This window comes from Delphinapterus leucas, chromosome 10, assembly GCF_059928025.1.
Source record: "Delphinapterus leucas isolate spDelLeu-1000000601 "Yukka" chromosome 10, BTC_Dleu_Yukka2, whole genome shotgun sequence".
NCBI classification, from domain to species: domain Eukaryota; kingdom Metazoa; phylum Chordata; class Mammalia; order Artiodactyla; family Monodontidae; genus Delphinapterus; species Delphinapterus leucas.
In genome coordinates, this window is record NC_143138.1 from 77,579,563 (window position 1) to 77,600,661 (window position 21,099).

Genomic DNA, 21,099 nt, shown 5'->3' on the forward strand with positions numbered 1-21,099 from the left:
GGCCTAAAATTAGTCAAAGAACTAATCTTAAGATTATAGAGAAAACCACCGCACAGTGAATATTTGCCTATTAAGAGGAGTTAAAGCAACTCATTCTGCAGTTACTGAGTACCCAGCATTCTCTGAGTACCTACTACTCTCCACAGGTACCGAGTACCTACATGGTATAAGGCACACAGATGAATTGGACAGAGAGCTTGCTCTCAGGGAGTTCAGCCTGATGGGGGAAGAAGACTAGAGTATACACAGCTGAAGTAGAAAGAGGGCAAAGCAAAATAAGTGCTAATACAGAAATGAAGTTCTGGAGGAGAGCAAAGGAGAAAGGATCCTATGTAGTTTGATTGGGTGTTTCTGCAGAAGTTCTGTTTGCCCCATCTTGATTTCAAATCTTGGAGGGAAATGGAAAAAAAACAAATTTGGTGAATAGCTGTCATATGTTCAGAACTTTGCTGCTTGGAGGAGAATGAGAAATGATTCACTGGTAATTTTGAGTCTTTGTTTAGAGGTGATGCTGGAAGCAAGCTTTTGGTCCTTGTCAGATAAATTTTGGAGGCCGTTAAAAGCTGGGGACATTATACCTCTAGCAGATTTTGCAGTCACGGGAAATAACGTCAATCCTTATGCCCGGATACTGTTCAGTGACTGTTCCCTTGGCTACCTTAGCTGACTACAACCTCACTTTCCCCGGCCTCCCCAGTCATAATCCAGGAGGCTTCCAGAGGCACGATGCTAGCATATAATCTTTCAAGATCAGGGGAGCTCCAAGGCCCTGTGGGTCAACAGAATTAATAGGCAGGGGTCAGGAGCAGCACAGGTTTAAAGGCTCAGTGCAGAGATGAGGCCAGAGGTCCAATACCCCTTGACAAGATCCTTTGGGGGATCAGGTCCGTTACAATTAGCTCCAGCTGAGCTAAATTTGGGCCAGTTGCTCATCTTAAATCAAGAGAACAAAGCTTTGTCCACCTGAGCTCATGCGCCAAGGGACCAGTGGCCACAATCGCTTTATGTAAGATGCAGAGTTCTCGTGTTGCCGATGACACATAGCAAGAGTTCCTGACAGAGGCGGAAAGCTGCGGAAAGAATGCTGCCTGCAGGACGGCAGAAAGTGGCCCCGTCGAGTTTCCGGAGCCTCGGTGACAGAATGCCAGTGTGGGTCTTAGATGTCCCACGGGAAAACATTTTAAACCCTTATCATGTAAAACATCATAGTTGGTTAAGCTGAGGTTTTTACAAAGAGTGAGAAAAAACGTGCGTTAGCCAAATTTCACAGATCGTACAGGAAAAATAATTCTATTTTATAGACCAGCTGCAGGATGATAGACACTGTGATGTACTCTCCAAAGATGGGTTGGTTTTCTGGAGGGGAAGGCAGTCATTTTAGATAAAGACATATGGATTCGGAGGGGGGAGAGAAGGACAGGCATTCTTAGCGAGGAAAATGGCAGTGAAGCGCAGAGCAGGAGGTGGTCATACGGTCTGTTCAAGGGGCATAGAGTTAAAACTCTGTGGCATTGGGAAGGGAGTAGGTGGAAAATAGGATGGGACCTTGAAAGCCTGGCTAAGGAATCTGGCGTCTCTCTAGAGGTGTCTGCGTGAGAGAACAGCAAAGTCAAAGCAGCATTTGAAGAAAATCAGGGCAGCAGCAGTTTGTAGCCTGAGCGGAGGAGAGTAGAGGTGGGAAGATGAGTGTGGCCAGTACCTGGCGAGGGCCAGCTCTGAGTCCGACACTGAACAAAGCCCTGAGCTGTGGTCATGACTTAACCTTGTGTACAACAGTCCCCTGAACACAGCTGTGGGCTGCCTGAACTCAGACACTAAGAATGTTACACGCACTCGGTCTAACACTTGGTCACCAGGTCCAAAATATTTCCTTCTCAGCTTGCTTCACTGTGAAGCTGAGTAATCTGAAAGATTTCTAGATCTGTTCTGGTGGGCTTATTTTTTTCCATTTGAGCTACCGAATGGGAGGACAGTAGGTCACCGTGTGCCCTTTGGACAGCCTTTCACATCCACAACTCCAGGCAGGAGGTGATGTAGTCTGTATCATCTCCCAAGAATTCTGTGTCTGTCAACTTTTAGTGGTTTTGTTAGTTTGCTTTTTTAAGTTATACTTTATTTTCAATCTCTTGTTCTCAGTTGGCTCTTTTCTGTGATCATGTGCCTGTTCCTTCGCAGAATATTCATTTTGAGAATACCAGCTCTGTTATAGAGACAGTAAAGTACAAACAAGCTTAAACCTTAAACTTTTTATCAGGGTGCTGACCAGGTAACTTTACTATACACACTCCATCGGCCAGTGTCACTTCAAAAGGTTTTAACACCTATTAAAATCACATTAACTTTGAAATGCCAGTTCTGATGGAGAAAAGCCACTCCAGGATCAGGTGATCCTATCAGCATCTAAATGAGTCAGGCAGTAGTACTGCAAGGAATTACAGATGACATTATTATCCACAAGACAAAATCAGAAGGCCATCGGCAAACCCCTTGGGTTCTCATAAAATCAGATTTAACATTATTTATGAGTCTCCTTTGTTTTCTGTCATTCATATAATTGGAAAAGTGAAACGGAGGCAACGGATCAGACCAAGAGTTTTAGATAACACAGAGTTTGATTGGCCATATTGAATGGCTGCTTTAAACAGTACAGACAGCTGCTCCCACGCAGGCTTGGTCAATTGCATTAGACTATAATAGAGGCCCCACCTCAGTCCATAGTGTGTGGCCAGAGCCACACAATGGGAAAAAAAAAATCAATAAACAAAGCGAATCTCAAACTAAGTTACTAAAAGCTGAAAGCTCAGCACAAGATATCTGAGCAGCTCAGCCCTGAAGAGGTACATGCCAAAGGTATGACCTTCAAAACCCAGAAACCAAAGCACGTCAGCTTATTTCACGGATTTGTGTACAGGCTGAATTAGTGTCTTCCAGAATACAAATCCATTTTCAAAGGTTTTCGGGCCCTGAAACTATTCAGAAGAGCACGCGTCAGGCTTTCGAGGCAGTTCTAAAAGGCAAATATTCTGAGTACGGCTAGCGTTGCTTCTGTTCTTGGAGATGTTAAGATGTCAGACTCATTCCATTGTGCTCACGTTTTATTATCTATTTTAGAGAAAAGAGCCAAAGGCAGCCTTAAGGCCCTTTAAACCAGCATTTGCCAAACTGTAGGTTATAACCATTTTAGATAGAATAGCAAGTATCAGAGTTTATCACATTTAGTAAAAGTAAGAAAAGATAAAGGATTGTCATGAAACGCATACTTTTCCCAGAGAGGTGTGTTGAATTAATGCCTGTGGGTCTTCTTTTTTTTCTTTCCTTCCTTCCTTCCTTCCTTCCTTCCTTCCTTCCTTCCTTCCTTCCTTCCTTCCTTTCCTTTCCTTTCCTTTCCTTTCCTTTCCTTTCCCTTCCTTCCTTCCTTCCTTCCTTCCTTCCTTCCTTCCTTCCTTCCTTCCCTCCCTCCCTCCCTCCCTCCCTCCCTCCCTCCCTCCCTCCCTCCCTTCCACCCTTCCACTGGGAATGCCTACAATTATGAAAAACTGAATATATATCCTCCAGGAATCGGGTGTCCATGAATATGGTTTCTTTGAATAGTTAGTGACCCATTGTTTTTATACCTTAGTTAAGTTCTTTGATCACAGTGAGTTCCTCCTAAGTACTTTGCAAATATGAAAGACAGCCAGTTCCTTGTTTCATTATGCGTGATGTAAATGCTGTGGAAATCATCCGTAATTGCTATGCAACTCCTTTGTGAAGAAAAGTCTGCACGCTCGTAAACTCTGTTACATCTGTTACGTGTAAAGCATTTCTCCTGATCATCTTGTGTCACTTTGCCCCTGCTCTTTGCCGCAGCTGTGCGCTGCTAATGACTTCCCTTATTAGTTCGCGCCAGTGCACTCTTGGGTTTGAAGCACACAGTGTAGAAAAATGTGGCTTTTTAGCAATCTTGTATTAGGCTAATGGATGATGTTTCTATCCATGGCGAAGGTGACGGGAGAGGAGAGTTGCTTCTCCCACTGCTGTTTTTCTAAAGAAGGATAATGTAAATAAATTCAGAGTTAACAAATAAGGCATCAGGGCCATATATATTCGAGCCAGATATGACAACTGTTTAAGTTCTATTAGTGTCATTTCAGGGCTGAGTGCAGTCAGTCTGTAGTCTGTTAGTTATACAACGAGGCTGTAAGGACTATAATATAAGCATATTGCAAATCATGGTGGAGATTATTCTTCTGCCGGAAATATTCCTGTTCATCCTTTAAGGCCCGGGTGAATCATCTCCTCCTGTCTAAAGCCTTCCTCTGTGTTCCTGTCAGTTTCTTCAGGCCTCCTTTCTACTAATCACATTTGACTGTCATCATCCTTTTACGTGTTGTTCTCAGTCATCTGACTGTGACATATTCAAAGGGAGATAACTATTTTGTAATCCCCATGCCTAGGTCAAAATCTGGAATAAAGTAGCTGATTGATGAATTAGTAAAGAATGAAATCTTTTGATTTTGTTCACATCCTTCATACGTTTGTTATTAATATGTCCGTAATCATTTCTGAAGTTGAGTTTGGGGAGGTAACGGTGGCCCGTGGCTGGGAAGTGTGTAAATACTCTGTGCTTTTGGATGTAAATAGTTCCTTTCGTTCTACGGCCTTGTTGTCAAACGTCTAAGGCGTGTCTAAAAATCTTGGAAATCTCGATGTTCGTTTTCTTCTCTAGGAGGTCCAGCGCTGTACAGCTGATATGAACATCACTGCAGAACATTCTAATCATCCAGATAACAAGCACAAAAACAGATACATCAACATTTTAGCATGTGAGTAATAAACTTTAAACTATCTCCAACTGCGGGGAAATGAAATCTTCCTGCTGGGTAGAAGCTGAAAGGCAAGCAATCAGAATCAGGATGCCAAGAGAAAATTACACTTGCAAGTTAACCTCTCATTAGCCCATCTTCAACAGCGTGGAAGAAGAAGTGGGGACACTCTGCCCGCTGAGTCTTTCACGAAGCTGTCAGATCTCTGCTTAATAATCAGGTGATCGAAGGAAGTGTTCTGACCTTTACTGTTTTTACATGAAGTGATTTCATAGCCGATGCTGGGAACCAAACTGTAATGTCATGTCGCTCTCTTGACATTGTTCTTAACCAGTGAGAGCCAAGGCTTTTAACACAAATGGAAATACTGGGAACTGAATCAAGGAAGTTGAATTTCCAAGCAGTCTCTCTAAGATTAGGTAATTAGTTTATACCAGTCCTTGTGGCCCACGTGCTTAGTCCTGTCCAAAACATTTCCAGGGTCAAGAATACCCTGGAAGTTCAGGACGCAAACAAATAAGTGTTCTTCTTACAGAGCCTCAAGGAATACCCTAAGAGGACAGGCTACTTCTGTGGCTAGAAGGCCACTTTTCGTAGACACCGTGGCTTGGGTCACTGGCTGAAGATATACACTTCTGTATTAAGGGCAGGGGCACAGATGTTTATGCTTAACATACACTATGGTAAAGAACACAGTACTTGCAATTTTATGTAATAGCGCATTTAAATCAGACCACTTAAATCTGCACGCTACTATAGATAGTTTTTTTAAACAATACTTTAGTGAGATGTAATTCACATACCATATAAAATTCACCCATTTTCACGTTAATTTGAAGTTAAATTTTACGTGAATTCCAGTGGTTTTTATTATCGACACAGAGTTGTACAACCATCACCACCATCTAATTTTAGAACATTTTCAGGACCCCAACAAGAAACCTCCTTACCCATGAGCAGTCACTCCCAATTCCTCCCTCTCCCAAAGTCCCTAGAAACCACGTACCTACTTGCTTTCTCTGTGTGTTTGCCTATTTTGGGTATTTCATATAAATGGAATCATACAATATATGGCCTTCTGTGTCACTTCTACTTGGCATGATGTTTTTAAGGTATACCCATGGTGTGGCTTATATCACTACTTCATTCCTTTATCACTACTTCATTCCTTTTTATGGCCGAATAATAATACTCTGTGCTATGGATATACCACATATTAATTTCTCATTTGTTGGACATTTGAACTGTTTCTACTTTTTGACTATTATGAAGAAGGCTGCTATGAACATTTGTGTACAAGGTTTTGTACGGACATATATTTTCAACTATCTTGGGTATATACTTAGGAATTGAATAGCTAGGTCATATGGTAACTTTATGTGTAACATTTTGAAGAACTTCCCAACTGTTTACCGAAGTGGCTACACCATTTTACATTCCCAGCAGCAATATATGCAGGTTCCAGCGTTTCCACATCCTTGCCAACACTTGTTACTATGTTTTTTTGATAATAGCCAGCCTAATGAGTGTGAAGTCATATCTCACGGTAGTTTTGAGTTGCATTTCCCTAATGATTGATAGATGATGAACATCCATTCATGTATTTATTGGCCACCTGTATATCTTCTTTGGAGAAATGTCTGTTCAGATCCTTCGCCCAGTTTTTAATTGGATTACTTGTCTTTCTATTGTTGAGTTCTTTATAGATTCTAGATACAAATCCCTTATCAGATATATAGTTTGCAAGTATTTTCTTCTGTCCTGTGCATTGTCTTTTCACTTTCTTGATGATGCCATTTGAAGTACAGGTTTTTTAAATTTTGGTGAAATTCAGTGTATTTTTCTTTGGTTGCCTGTGGTCTTGTTCTCACATCCAACGAACCAGTGCCTAATCCAAGATCATGAATATTTACACCTGTCACAGTTTTCTGGTTTTTAGCTCTTACATTTACGTCTTTGATCCATTTGAGTTAATTTGTGTATATGGTGTGAGGTAGGGGTCCAGGTTCATTCTTCTGCATGTTGATATCCAGTTGTCCCAGCACCGTTTGTTGAAAAGACTCTTCTTTCCCCCATTGAGTTGTCTTAGCACTCCACCCAAAATCAACTGACCGTAAGTGTGAGGGTTTATTTCCAGACTTTCCTTTCTTTTTCATTAATCTGTATGTCTATCCTTATGTCATTGCCACACTTGTCTTGATTACTGACTTTGTAATAAGTTTTGAAATTGGAAACTGTGAGTCCTCCAACTTTGCTCTTCTTTTTCAAGGTTCAAGGATCTATTCTGGATCCCTTGTGCTTTCATATAAATTTCAGGATCAACCTGTCTATTACTGCAAAAAATGTCGCTGGGATTTTAATACGGATTATTTTGAATCTGTAGATGAATATGGGGAGCATTGCCATCTTAACAAAATTAGGTCTGCCAATTTATGAAGATGGGATGTCTTTCCATTTATATAGATCATCTTTTATTCCTTTCAGCAGTCTGCATTTTACAAGTGTTGTGCTTTTGTTAAATTTATTTCTAAGTATTTTATTGTTTTGGATAGAATTGTGTACTTGATATTTTCAGATTGTTCATTGCTAGTGTATGGAAATATAATTGATTTTTGTATGTTATGTTGATCCTGTATCTAACCACCTTGACTGAACTCATTAGTTCTGACAGTTGTGTGACCCTTGTTATTTTCTATATTTTTGTTAATAGCCACTCTAACAGGTGTGAGGTGATATCTCATCGTGGTTTTGATATGCATCTCCCTGAAGATTAGTGATGTTGAGCAACTTTTCATGTACCCATTGGCCACCTATATGTTTTCTTTGGAAACATGGATATTTAGGTCCTCTGCCCATATTTTAACTGATTGCTCGTTTTTATAGCGTTGATTTGTGTGAGTTATTTATATATTTTGGATGTCAACCCCTCATCAGATACATGATTTGCAAATATTTTCTCCCCCTCGGTAAGCTGCCTTTTCATTTTGTTGATGGTTGCCTTTGCTGTGCAGAAACTGTTTAGTTTGATGTAGTTCCACTTGTTTGTTTTTTTTTTTTTTGCGGTACGCAGCCCTCTCACTGTTGTGGCCTCTCCCGTTGCGGAGCACAGACTCTGAACGCGCAGGCTCAGTGGCCATGGCTCACGGGCCCAGCCACTCCGCGGCATGTGGGATCTTCCCGGACCGGGGCACGAACCCGTGTCCCCTGCATCGGCAGGCGGACTCTCAACCACTGCGCCACCAGGGAAGCCCTCCAGTTGTTTATTTTTGCTTTTGGTTTTGGTGTCGGATTGAAAAAAATCACTGCCAAGACTTATGTCAAGGAGCTTTTTTTCTCTGTTGTTTTTTCCTAGGAGTTTTATGATTTCAGGTCTTAAATTCAAGGCTTTAATCCACGTCGAGTTAATTTTTATGTATGGTGGACTGTAGTGGTCCAGTTTCATTCTCTTGCATGTGGCTGTCCACTTTTCCCAACACTGTTTATTGAAGAGGGTGTCCTTTCCCCATTGTATATTCCTGGCCCTTTTGTCATAAACCAGTGGACCATATATGTGTGGGTTTATTTATGGGCTCTCTACTCTGTTCCATTGATCTGTGTGTCTGTTTTTATTGCCAGTACCATACTGTTTTAATTATTATAGCTCTGTAATACAGTTTGAAGTCAGGGGGTGTGATGCCTCCAGCTTTGTCCTTCTTTCTCAAGATGGCTTTGGCTATTTGAGGTCTTTTATGGTTCCACACACATTTTAGGATTGTTTGTTCTATTTATGTGAAAAAATGCCATTGGAATTTTGATAGGTATGGCATTGAATCTGTAGATTGCTTTGGGTAGTAGTATGGACATGTTAACAATATTAATTCTTCCAATCCATGAGCATGGACTATCCTTCCATTTATTTGTGTCTTCTTCAGTTTCTTTTATTAATGTCTTAGAGTTTTCAATACACAGGTCTTTCACCTCCTTGGTTAAGTTTATTCCTAGGTGTTTTGTTCTTTTTGATGCAGTTGTAAATGGGATTGTTTTCTCAGTTTCTCTTTCTGACAGTTCATTATTACCGTATAGAAATTCAATCGATTTTTGTGTATTGATTTAGTATCCTGCAACTTTACTGAATTCATTTATTCTAACAGTTTTTTGATGGAGTCTTTAGGATTTTCTATATATAATGTCAGGTCATCTGCAAATAGTGCCAGTTTTACTTCTTCCTGTCTAATTTGGATGCTTTATATTTCTCTTTCTTGCCTAACTGTACTGGCTAGGACTTCTAATACCATGATAAATAAAAATGGCAAGAGTGGACATCCTTATCTTGTTCCCAGTCTCAGAGGAAAAGCTTTCAGCTTTTCACCATTGAGTATGATGTTAGCTGTGGAGTTGTCATATATGACCTTAGGGTCTCTATATACAGGATCATGTCATCTGTGATTGTAGTTTTACGTCTTCTAGAAAACGTTTTAAAAGAACCAAAAGTCATTTTTGAATGAGAGTATTTGTTTCAGTTACCTGAGAGAATGAGGAGAAGGAAAAGAAGAGAACAAGAAAGGAGAGTAAAACTTTCCTTTTCTTGCCAGTCTTTGGATAGATTGACTCTGGCAGTATTTGTCGGCCAAGCCAGTCAAGGCTCACCTCCCTGAGACTGTGAGGACTTGTCCATTTATAGACCTCATTTCTAAGCATATAAGTCAGGCAGAGATATACACGTGTATATGCCTTGCATATGTCCACACACATCACTGTCCACCATAGCAACCTCTACTTCTAGTGAGCTCACTGCCTTAGCTAAAAGTATGTGGCAGAGAAGAGGGAGGAAATCAAGGCAACTTCTTTGTGATGTGCCCAAGGGTTATCGTGTTTTGTCACAAAACCACCAGGTCTTCTGAGACATGTTTGTACTTTCACAAGTTCATTTGAGGTTTTACTTTCACAAATTCAGATTAGATGTGGTTTTATTTTCCTAAGTTCGGAGAGCTGGGTTTTGGTGCTCTCTTGGTCACTTGGTCAGACTCTGGGCACATCACCCGGCACCTTGGTCTACCCCTATATTAACGCCTTTATATAGCAAAGAGTAGCATGGAAATGTTATGGAACAAGTAAAATTAGTCCATGAATGTGCCTGGAACACAATATAGGAAGAGCGTTCTCTCGTGGAGCCCTCACAGCTTTCAAGGCACACGTGGATGCCACCTCCAGTATTGATCTTTTTAGCTAGTCTGTTACCTTTTTGATGAAATATGAATTGTGCAACTTGAGGAACACGTGTTCTCTTCGTCAGTCTGAGAAGTAACAATATAATGCTCCTAAGGCATAGGATCCAGATGCCCTAGGAGAGTATTTTCAGTTGGGGCCCATTTATATCAGGCAGCCCCTGTTCAGATTCACTGCAGTCTGAGAGTTTGTCAGCACAACAAAAGCAATTCACAGTTCCAAGAACGTGGAGGGCTTTCCAAAAGTGCTTGATATAGTCTGGGGTCAGTAATGTCTAGGCTAATCCACTCATTGGACTTCTTTTCGAGCTAGCCTTTTACGATCATGATTATAAATAGAAATGGAAATCGGGCTTTTGCCCATTCTCTTTCTAGCTAGGGAAAAATAAAAGTATGACCTCAGCTTTCTTTTGTTTGTTATCCTGTAAATACAAGCTCATTCTGTTGGGCAACCAGAGGCACATATCACCGCTCACCTTTTGTTCGTAGAGGAAGGTTAAGTGGATCTTAAATCTGATCATGGACTTCAGATTCCGGTGAAGCGATTACTCTTAGAAGCAAGCTCTGGCTCCCTCAATTATTCAGGGTCTGCTGGGGCGATGGCGAGTCCAGCTGAATTTAGCAATGGCACCTCCGGAAAATAGATGTTCTGGACTTGATCTAATAAAATCACCTTTTTATATTTGTATCAATGGGGAGGGGGTGGGGCATGAGTAATCAAAGGCCTTGGAAACTGGTTTTAAAATATAGGATGAGGGGGGCTTCCCTGGTGGCGCAGTGGTTGAGAGTCTGCCTGCCGATGCAGGGGATGGGAGTTCATGACCCGGTCTGGGAAGATCCCACGTGCCGCGGAGCGGCTGGGCCCGTGAGCCATGGCTGCTGAGCCTGCGCGTCCGGAGCCTGTGCTCTGCAACGGGAGAGGCCACAACAGCGAGAGGCCCGCGTACTGCAAAAAGAAAAAATATATATGTATATATAGGATGAGGAAATCTGAGAGGGTTGCGACTTGAATTGTTTTACATGAACTAATAAAGACCACAATTTGCATTTCTTGCATATTAGCACTCACAGGTCAGAGCATGAGGTAGGAGTGTCCCTGTGGTTTGGAGACGGGTTTGAATGCTGTAGCTTTGAATTTTTAGTTGTTCTTCTGCCAGAAGGTTTCTCGGGCCACTCTGGGAGATGCCATGTTGCCTCTTTGCCTTGTTTTGTGCTTTAGAATGCTGCTAGTTTTCGAATTAACACATTTTGGTTTTGCTTTTTTTTCTTATCCTCTCTAGATGATCACAGTAGGGTGAAGTTGAGACCTTTACCAGGAAAAGACTCTAAGCACAGCGACTACATTAATGCAAACTATGTCGATGTAAGTCAGAAATGTTTTCTTATAAACCTGTTTCTGATAAGTGAAGAGTGCTGCAGAGAGCGTTGAATGTGTTTTCATGCCGCACAGAGCTCACGTGAGCAGCCCAGCCTACTCAATACGGAAGGCACTTGAATTATTAGCTGGTCTGTGATACTGCTTTCATCTTACTTTGTGCTGTGTCGTCTTTGAAGGGTTACAACAAAGCGAAAGCCTACATCGCCACCCAGGGACCGTTAAAGTCTACGTTTGAAGATTTCTGGAGGATGATTTGGGAACAAAACACTGGAATCATTGTCATGATTACGAACCTTGTGGAAAAAGGAAGAGTAAGAGCTTGTTGGCTTAATCGTGTACCTTCATTCAAAAAGATATTTGTGGAGTACCGCTGTAGGGTAGAAAGTTGGCAAGGCCGAAAGAGCTAGAGAAGTGAGAAGTGGCCTCCCTGCCAGGAAAGTGAGCTAGGCACTTACCAGAGTGGATTAAACACGATGATTGAGGTGAATAGGGTATTAATTGGGGGAGGGGGGGTGCTGCAAAACACGGGAATGCATCCTCTAGTACAGAGATTTTTTTAAAGAGTTAATATGTGAGGTGAGATTGGAACAGTGAAAGAGGAGGAGGAAGAGTTACACAGGCTTGAAAAGAGTATCTGGGAGAGAGAGAACAAAAGCAGGGACGTTGGAAGAAACAGTTTAGTCAAGGAACTACTAATAGTTCACACTGGGGGGGAGTAAAGACTGCTTAAACACCTTGACCATCACTAAGAGAACCTTTTTTTAAGATGATGATTCATATGTTAACTTGATTGGGTTATGAGCTTACATTAGACGTGAATTTAAGCTGGAAAAAGGATCCAGGCTCTGGTTGGTTACTCAGAGTCACCACTGCTTCGCTTTGACGGTGGAATCCCTGTTTTGCCTTTGGTGACCCAGTTTTTAACACGAAGGCTGTCACAGTTACAAGAGACTTTGTGTTAACTGTGAATGCAGGCCAGCCTCCCAAAATGATACTTAAACTCCCTTGATAACATATCCTACCCACATTTCGTAGAGGTCAAATATACAGGATTTTTCTTAGACCTTCTTTTAAAGTACATCATGTGTTGAAGGATGATCGCGAACACTAGGCCCATTTCTCAAGTGATCTTGCCCAAACGTGTCCCAAGATTAACCTCTTCAGAGGTCACATCTGCCTGCAAGGCCTTCAGCCCATGCATTCCTTTTTTAGTCAACCACGTGGTGATATGGCCTGTGTCTCCACACCATCATTTGAAACCACATTATCAACATTGGAATTGTGACATCAATTGCAGTTATAATTTACAGCTTTTTTCTTTTCTGCAGCGAAAATGTGATCAGTATTGGCCCACAGAGAACAGTGAGGAGTATGGAAACATTATTGTCACACTGAAGAGCACAAAAGTACACGCCTGCTATACTGTTCGTCGTTTTTCAGTCCGAAATACAAAAGTGAAAAAGGTATTGAAGGAGTTGGGTGGGCTGCCAGGGCATCTCTTTTTAAACTAGTATGAAAATTACTGTGCGACTAAGGCCAACTCTCATAACCAACTTGGTTTTTAAAAAAGTATTTTTGAAACATTTTTTTCACAACTCTTTTGATTGACATCAGTGTGTGGTGTGAAAGATACTGGCAAAGCACATAATAGAATTTAACTGGCCTGATTGAGTTCTTTAATCTCTTCATGAAAGAGGCTTCATCTGGGGGAAAAAAAAAAAGGTCCTCTGAGGTTTTGGTAACCAGCAAATATGGCAGCATCTGTTTGTTTGGTGATGTAGCTTTTTAATTCCAAGTTTCTGACAGCTTTAAAGCATTGTTTCCCAAAGTGTGTCCCAAGGGATACTAGCCCTGCAAGGTGCTTGCAGAAATCAAATTCCGTGCTTCAATAAGTATGGAAAATGAATGCCACGGAGTATGTATTCCCCCTTAGAAATTTACAAGGAACACAAGTACCGAGAGTGCTAGAGTTAAGAAACCGATATAACTTGGTCGTGTTTCCTAATGTGACTTAACAATAAAACGCTTCTCTGTAGTAGAACTGTTACCATCGTGAGAATTACACCTTGTGGAAATGGTGCTTTCAAGTTATCTCAGTTTCTCTTGTTGAAAATCCACTGTCCCATCGAGACTCATAGATCACTGTAGCAGTACTATGAACTCAAGACAGGTGCTCATTAGGAAAATGTGAAGTAGTACTCTACAGAGGTTTAGGTATGGAAGTTGTTTGTAGCAGTGGTTCCTAATTTATTTTTTTAGTCTTGGACATCTTTGAGAATGTGATAAAACTGTCTCCCTCTTGCCCCAGAAGAATTCACATTTACCGAGATTTTTATACGCACTGACAGTGGCTCTGAAGCCCATTTGTGATCCAAGGTTAACAGTCCTTTCTGTGTATAGTTTGTTTCCAAGAATAGCAGAAGTATATAAAAATCAGCTGCACTGTTTTTATCTGTGTTCTCTGTAATAGAGCTGTTAACTGGCTCAAGCTAACCAGTAACTCATGAAGTACAGTGTCCATTACTCACGGAAGCACCTCAGGTTATTTAAACACGACCGACTTACTCTTATTTTAGAAACAGCTTAAGCCAGAGGAGGAAGTCCAATAGGAACGTTAGGTGTTTTGCACACTGACCATCGTAACTGCAAATGCGGAAGAAATAGGAAAATGAGGGGTAACAGAAGAATTAAGAAATCAAAGACATCCAAAGGCCTTGTAGCACAGGGCCAGACACCCTACAAGGTTCAGTGTCAATGGATTAATGACCCTGAATCATCAGAAAAAATTTTTTTATTTTAGAGGTATTGGTAATTTAAAAAAAAAAAATCACAGCAAGTGATCTACTTGGGGAGATTTTTCATCCAAAGTGGTTCAAGTGTAAAAAGTGCAGCCACTTAAATGAATTCTTCAGAGTAGTGTTCCTTTAAGGAAGTGACAGATAAATTGATTGTTGCCTTTGACTCTAGAGATTTCGAACCACTTGTCACTTAGGATCCTCCCCACACCTCCTGGAGAGTGTACGGCACGAGCGCTCTGGCTCCTAAAGGTCCAATCCGGACAGTGGAGAAAGAATGTGAGTCCCGGCCCACAGTCAGATGAGTTGGGGCATCTCAAATGCTGCCGGGAAATGGAGGCCTTGTAGGCAAATTACAAAGTGCTTGGATCGGTCCAGATCCAGAAAACCGATACTAAACATTCATTCTTGGTACAGTCTTAACCCATTTTCTCTTCCAAGAATGTCTGATCCTTCTATGCACCCAGGTCATGTCTCCGTTTTGGGCATGAGAGGGCCACAGAGAGGAAATAACCAACCCCAGGAACAGCAGTTAAGGCGAATGGGAACAGAGGTCAGGTTTGCTGACGTCCTTATGTGATTTTTTTTTTTTTTTTTTTTTTTTTGGTACGCGGGCCTCTCACTGCTGTGGCCTCTCCCGTTGCAGAGCACAGGCTCCGGACGCACAGGCTCAGCGGCCATGGCTCACAGGCCTAGCCGCTCTGCGGCACGTGGGATCCTCCCGGACCAGGGCACGAACCCGCGTCCCCTGCATCGGCAGGCGGGCTCTCAACCACTGCGCCACCAGGGAAGCCCCCTTATGTGATTTTTACCAGAATGGCCACTCTCAGCTTAAAGCCATCTTTTCTCACCCTCTCTCAGGGTCAGAAGGGAAATCCCAAGGGGCGCCAGAATGAACGGGTAGTGATCCAGTACCACTACACGCAGTGGCCCGACATGGGAGTTCCCGAGTACGCCCTCCCGGTCCTGACCTTCGTGAGGAGGTCCTCAGCAGCCCGGACTCCAGAAATGGGCCCTGTGTTGGTGCACTGCAGGTGAGGCCAACGGCGTCCCCTTTCTTCTGCCTGGGATTCAGCATTTGAATTGGGCAGAGCAGCGGGTGTGGGCTGTGTGAACGTGGACCACTGTGGCCCTGCTGCTTGCGGCTTTGTTTGATTTAGAAACGGAGTCTTAATGCTGAAAACTGGGACCAATGAGACCTGTTTGTTAGGGTTATGGAAGGTCACTGTAGTCCCTCACATTAAGAAACCATCTGCTGCTTCTGAGGTTAAAACAAAATATGCTCTTAGAGGATGAGTCTCCAGTTTTTATAACGCCTTCTTATTACTGATAAAAAAATCCCCAGTGTTTATAGGGAAATTGTTGGCAGCTCCTAATATATAGAAACCTTACACACAAGTTTAGGACTTTCCGCACTAGAGATTTTGAGTTTTTGAACATGGCTTTTCTGTAGGGTTCCTCCAAATGATAATATTATTTAGTTTATGTGTGAAAGGCTTTCAGTTTATACGTGCTATGTAAAATACCTTTCTTAAAGCACAGATAAAGCCTGTTTTCCCATCTTAACTAACTACCTTAAACAACCTTAGCTGATTGTTTCAAAAATGCTTTTATTGTGTTTCATTTGGATTGCTGGGCTTTTTTCACTTTGGTATTCAAATAGACGTTGCTTATTCTGTGACGTACGTTACATAGCTGCCCGGCCTTTCCTCAGCATTTCTTTGGGGCTGTTCTCATAACATGCTTCCACAGAGCAGGTCCTTTGCAGACGTCGGAAAAGTCCCATAAGGACTCTGTTTAAAGTCCCATAAGGACTCGACATTTTTGCTCACCCATTTAGAATCACTAAAATAGAGGTGAAGGTCTGTCAGTCAAAGCACTTGGGTATCATCAACAAAACTGTGTGAGATGGGGAACCTGAGGCGGCAGGTTTCTGCCAAAAGAAGCCTGTGGTTCAGTACGGCAGAACTCGGGTCTCCCTGGGCTGGGTTGTGTTGTTTTGCTTAAATAACAATCAGGAAACGGGAATAAAAGAGGCCAGCTTTTCCAGAGGGGCTCTCCTTCTCCTACCCCTGGATTACTAAAGGAAAGTAGCCCTTATAAATAGGAACTTGCCAGTACTGAGCAACCTGGGCGGGAGCTGTGCACAAAGGGGGTTTATTGAAAGGACAGTGCGTTCTCCCAGAATCCCTGGGGGAGCAGGAGAACCAGGCGATGCCTCGGCAGGGGTGCGGAGATGGCTACTGCCAGGAGAGACACCTTGCGGCCCCTGGCATAACAGAGTTAAACCCTTTGCTTGAGCTGCAAGCAAGGCTGAGAAAGCAAATCTGTAACTATATTTTTATTTATTTATATTTATACATATTTTATATTTTTATGTATGGTAGAAGGGCAGTTTTCCCTCCCCCTCAAGACTCACGAGGAAGGAAGAGCCTATTGAAGTTTCTGAATGCTATCCGTTTGTCAGCATAACCCTCTCGTTGAGAGAACCCAGTGTCGTTGACGTAGGTTATTTCTCAGCGCGTTGGAGACTCAGATGATAATTTTTGTAATCCATGGTTCATGACCTGGTAGAGCAGCAGGTGTACTAGTTGAGTGTCTGCCTTTCTTCCAGTGCTGGCGTGGGCAGGACGGGCACCTACATTGTGATCGACAGCATGCTGCAACAGATAAAAGACAAAAGCACAGTCAATGTCCTGGGGTTCCTGAAGCATATCAGGACACAGCGCAACTACCTCGTGCAGACTGAGGTGAGGAGGGGCGCTGGCGTTCTCATGTGACTCCAGCACACGCTTGAACTGAAAGTTGAATGATTGAGAGTGAGACATACGCATTCTCGTGGGCCTGGAAGGAATTTACAGGTTTGTGTTGGAAGATGTCCTAACCGGGATACCGTTCTTTGGCTCACAGGCATCCATTTCCGTGTGCCTCTTAAATGAAGCAGATACCGTTTTCTCTAGTGCTGTGTATTCCATGCTGCGGGCGCTTAAACCTTGTTGTTTAGCCTGAGAGATATATACGAGGCAATGGTTCTGAAGCCCTTCACTGAACACACGTCTTCCCACTGCTTTGTTTGGGCATGGTATGGAATACAGAACTAAACGCAGCACAGGCCCTACCCGAAAATAACTTCTGATCGATAAGGAAGGATGGACTGGAGCCGACCCCCCTGGCTGTAAATGCATGAGGGAGGTCCCTGCTAGGGGAAGAGTTCATCTAAGGTCGATTTCACGCAGGGGACAGAGGTGGCTGCCCTGTCGCAGCTCTCCTCAGTGACTACCATGTCGTGTGCCTTTTAGGAGCAGTACATTTTCATCCACGATGCCTTGTTGGAAGCCATTCTTGGAAAGGAGACTGAAGTATCTTCCAGTCAGCTGCATAGTTACGTTAACAGTATCCTCATACCAGGAGCGGGAGGAAAGACACGACTCGAGAAACAGTTCAAGGTAGTGCTTTCAATACGTTTCTTTGGCAAAGCAGCAAGGAGGTAAAGAAATGCCTTGAGTTTGGAGGGTCATGTCTTTTTTGCATGAATGTCTAGACTAAAATGGATTACTATTTATTTGTACTCCTCAGACGTAATCCATGGGAAGATCAAGTTTCGACTTACGTATGAATTGTGGGTATCCAAGTAGACAGTGCTGTGCTGTATTTTCTTCTGCGCAGTTTACGACTTTAACATTTGCCCCTGGCCCCAATGACATAGTACTCTGTCAGTCGTTCCAGTCCAAAAAATATCCTCTGTATTTTTTTTTTTTTGCGGTACGCGGGCCTCACTGTTGTCTGCTGTGGCCTCTCCCGTTGCGGAGCACAGGCTCCGGACGCGCAGGCTCAGCAGCCGTGGCTCACGGGCCCAGCCGCTCCGCGGCATGTGGCATCCTCCCGGACCGGGGCACGAACCGGACTCTCAACCACTGCGCCACCAGGGAAGCCCTATCCTCTGTATTTTTTTCTGAACGAATACTGTCTTACCCTGATGGAGAACGGCTATTTGTTGGCATTATCTTAAAAGCAAAGCTCTTTGAATGACTATCCTAGCAGATAATTTAGAAACTAGAAAAGATCTAGTTACTACGGAATACTAAAGAAACTTTAGTTAACTTTTCCTAAATGGTTATGCTTTTTCTTTGATAGGGGCATGGGGGCATGAGGTGTAAAGACAGTTAAGGTTTATACGGAATTGAGTGAAAAGAGAGACTATAAGAACTATTAAAGTAAGTAAGATCAGAAAGCTCAGTCATCTCAAAGTACTAAGTGCTTTCCTATTTCGTAGTCTCTCATTAGACTATAAAAAAAACCAGGCTTTTTTGCACATTGTTCTGTATGTAATTTCTCGTTTTGTGTCAAGATGGAAAGAATGAGATGAATCTCTGCAGTTTTAGTTTTCATGGTAAAACCTTCCATAGACACTGAAATCTTCGAGTCTCAGCTCAAGAAATGAGACTGTCAAACAAATGATAACAAGTGATATGAAATGAAAAGTAGATCAATTTCACCAAGTTCAGTTATAACAATTTTAAATTTCTAGGTCTCCTTTTATAACATCCTTACTGCTCTGCACACCATTTGAGGTAATCAATAGTGAGGACATAGTGTCTCATTTTGAATGTTTAAAATGAATTCTTAAAAAAATTAAGTACCAATAATTCTTAATTAAATTCTGCCTTTTCTGTTTCTGCAACATTTGTTTATACACTGTTTTAAAAATTCATCAAAGGAAACCAGGTCCTTTGTTCCTTTACAGGCGTTAACCAACTACATCCACCTCCATGTAGAGAAGGAGACCGTTCCCATATACTCTGTTAGCATGGACCCCTCCCTCCCCACCCCCCGCAAAACACTGACAGAATGATTCAACCAAGCTATATACACAGGAAGAATAACCAAACTACTGGGCTAATTATTTATAACAGCCTTAGAACAATGTCAGTTCAGTTTAACAGACATTTCCTGAGAACTTAGTAAATTCTTTACCATGATTAGCTCTTATTACCATGAAGCCGTGTTTGCTAGTATAGAGCCACCTCCATTTCATGTGGCTGTGAGGAATCAGTGACATCATCAACAGAGAAACCCACGTTAATTCAACAAATGCTGCTTACATAGTGCCGCTGCTTACGTAGTGCCTGTAGTCAAGAAACCTAAGGCCTAGGGCTTCCCCAGTGGCGCAGTGGTTGAGAGTCCACATGCCGCGGAGCGGCTGAGCCTGCGCGTCCGGAGCCTGTGCTCCGCAACAGGAGAGGCCACAACAGTGAGAGGCCCGCGTACAGCAAAAAAAAAAAAAAAAAAAGGAAACCTAAGGCCTAATAGTAAATAAAACAAGCACGCAAACAACCAAGACAACTGAAAAAGCTACCACTCTTGAAACACAAAAAAGTGTCCTTTGCGATGCAAAAATGTTTATAGTATCTGTGCCAGATCATCAAGCAGATGCTATCAATTATACCTTTGTTTTTGTTTTGTTGTCTTTCCCCGCTTGACTGAGATAGACCACGCTGCATGTAGGTCAAAGAATTCCAAGTTTAGGGTCTACAACGTAATGGTTTGATAGTTAACTACATACTGAGAAACCATTACCACAATAAGTTAGTTAACACAGGCACAATTATAATCCTTTGAATGAAGGCTAAAATGTTGCTTTTCTTTCAGCTGGTCACACAGTGTAATGCAAAATACGTGGAATGCTTCAGTGCTCAGAAAGAGTGTAACAAAGAAAAGAACAGAAACTCTTCAGTCGTGCCCTGTAAGATCTTAAAATCAGTTCGACTTGCCTGTGTTCGTTTTTCCTTTGGATTTTGTGTGTTTGTTAGGTAAAGAGGCAGCCACTACCAAGGGGAAAAGTTACGCTGAGGACAACTGAAGCAGTTTGATCAAAACGGGAGGGGTGGGTGTCGGCACCAGCAAGTTGCTGCGTCTATGTGACATGAAAGCTCGCTTCAGTTCACCTCGAAATTCAAGAGTCAGATTATTTCTACCATGTCTTGCCTTTAAAAAAAAAATGTCAAGTCATTATCACTGTGGTATTAATGCTCTCTTCAAACAGAGGGAGTCCTGGATTAATCTGCACAGCTGGAACTACATTGCTAAATTATTTTGGCTATTGAGACTAAATTATTCTGGCTATTGAGGAGACTAAGGCACCGTTGGTAGGTGGTGACCGCTGCATAAATAACTTAGGACACAGCAGTGGATACTGTGTGTAGTACACTGTAGACACAGGCATGGGTGATCAGTGAAGAGGTTCCCTCTACTGAAAGAGGCCAATATTTTCTAAGCCCTTCCCAAAGAAAAAGATTGGGAGTAAGGGGATGGCAAAAGAGCAAACTACAATACGTTGGTATAAGTGTAGGAATATCAAACCAGGGTCAAGAGTGACCTGAAACCCTGTGTCGACTCCACACACAGTATCCTGTTAGTGATCCGCTGGGAAAGCCTCTCCCACAGTCAAGTGTTATTCCTAGAACGTCTGGGTCCTGCTGGGCACATGCAGCAGAATTTCATTTTACATTCTTCCTTAGCTGATAATGCTCTAGCTTGTTTAAAAATATAGGTAAGTCTTAAAAAGAAAGGGGAGCCAAAGAGCTCTATTACTCACCAAGTAACTCTCAGAAAGTGCTGTTGGTGGTGAGGGGTAATGAGGCAAATGTGGTGTTTTCGTTTTTTCCATGTCATAGCTGAGCGTGCTCGAGTGGGCCTTGCACCGTTGCCTGGAATGAAAGGAACAGACTACATTAATGCTTCTTATATCATGGTGAGAGTCAACAGTTAATTATAAATAAAGTCAATTAAACTGAAAGGTGCTAAACAGCAGATACCACCTATGTGACTTTCAAGTAATTTCTTGATGTGTAATATCAAAATTATAGAGATTTCTGTATCTGGAAACCTCTAACCAAGGATACCTAATCGGTGAGGAC

At 42.3% G+C, this 21,099-nt stretch overlaps 1 protein-coding gene across 2 annotated transcripts in view; it reads left to right on the top strand.

Moving 5' to 3' along the window:
- Positions 1 to 21,099, top strand: part of PTPRG (protein tyrosine phosphatase receptor type G) — a 731,350-nt gene that overhangs the window by 685,625 nt on the left and 24,626 nt on the right. For both annotated transcript variants that reach the window (XM_022572681.2, XM_022572679.2), the window contains 9 exons: positions 4,709 to 4,805; positions 11,290 to 11,372; positions 11,564 to 11,698; positions 12,716 to 12,850; positions 15,044 to 15,216; positions 16,797 to 16,932; positions 17,482 to 17,628; positions 19,832 to 19,925; positions 20,857 to 20,933. In XM_022572681.2, the coding sequence (XP_022428389.1) occupies positions 4,709 to 4,805; positions 11,290 to 11,372; positions 11,564 to 11,698; positions 12,716 to 12,850; positions 15,044 to 15,216; positions 16,797 to 16,932; positions 17,482 to 17,628; positions 19,832 to 19,925; positions 20,857 to 20,933 (1,077 nt within the window). The remainder of the gene's footprint in view (positions 1 to 4,708; positions 4,806 to 11,289; positions 11,373 to 11,563; positions 11,699 to 12,715; positions 12,851 to 15,043; positions 15,217 to 16,796; positions 16,933 to 17,481; positions 17,629 to 19,831; positions 19,926 to 20,856; positions 20,934 to 21,099) is intronic.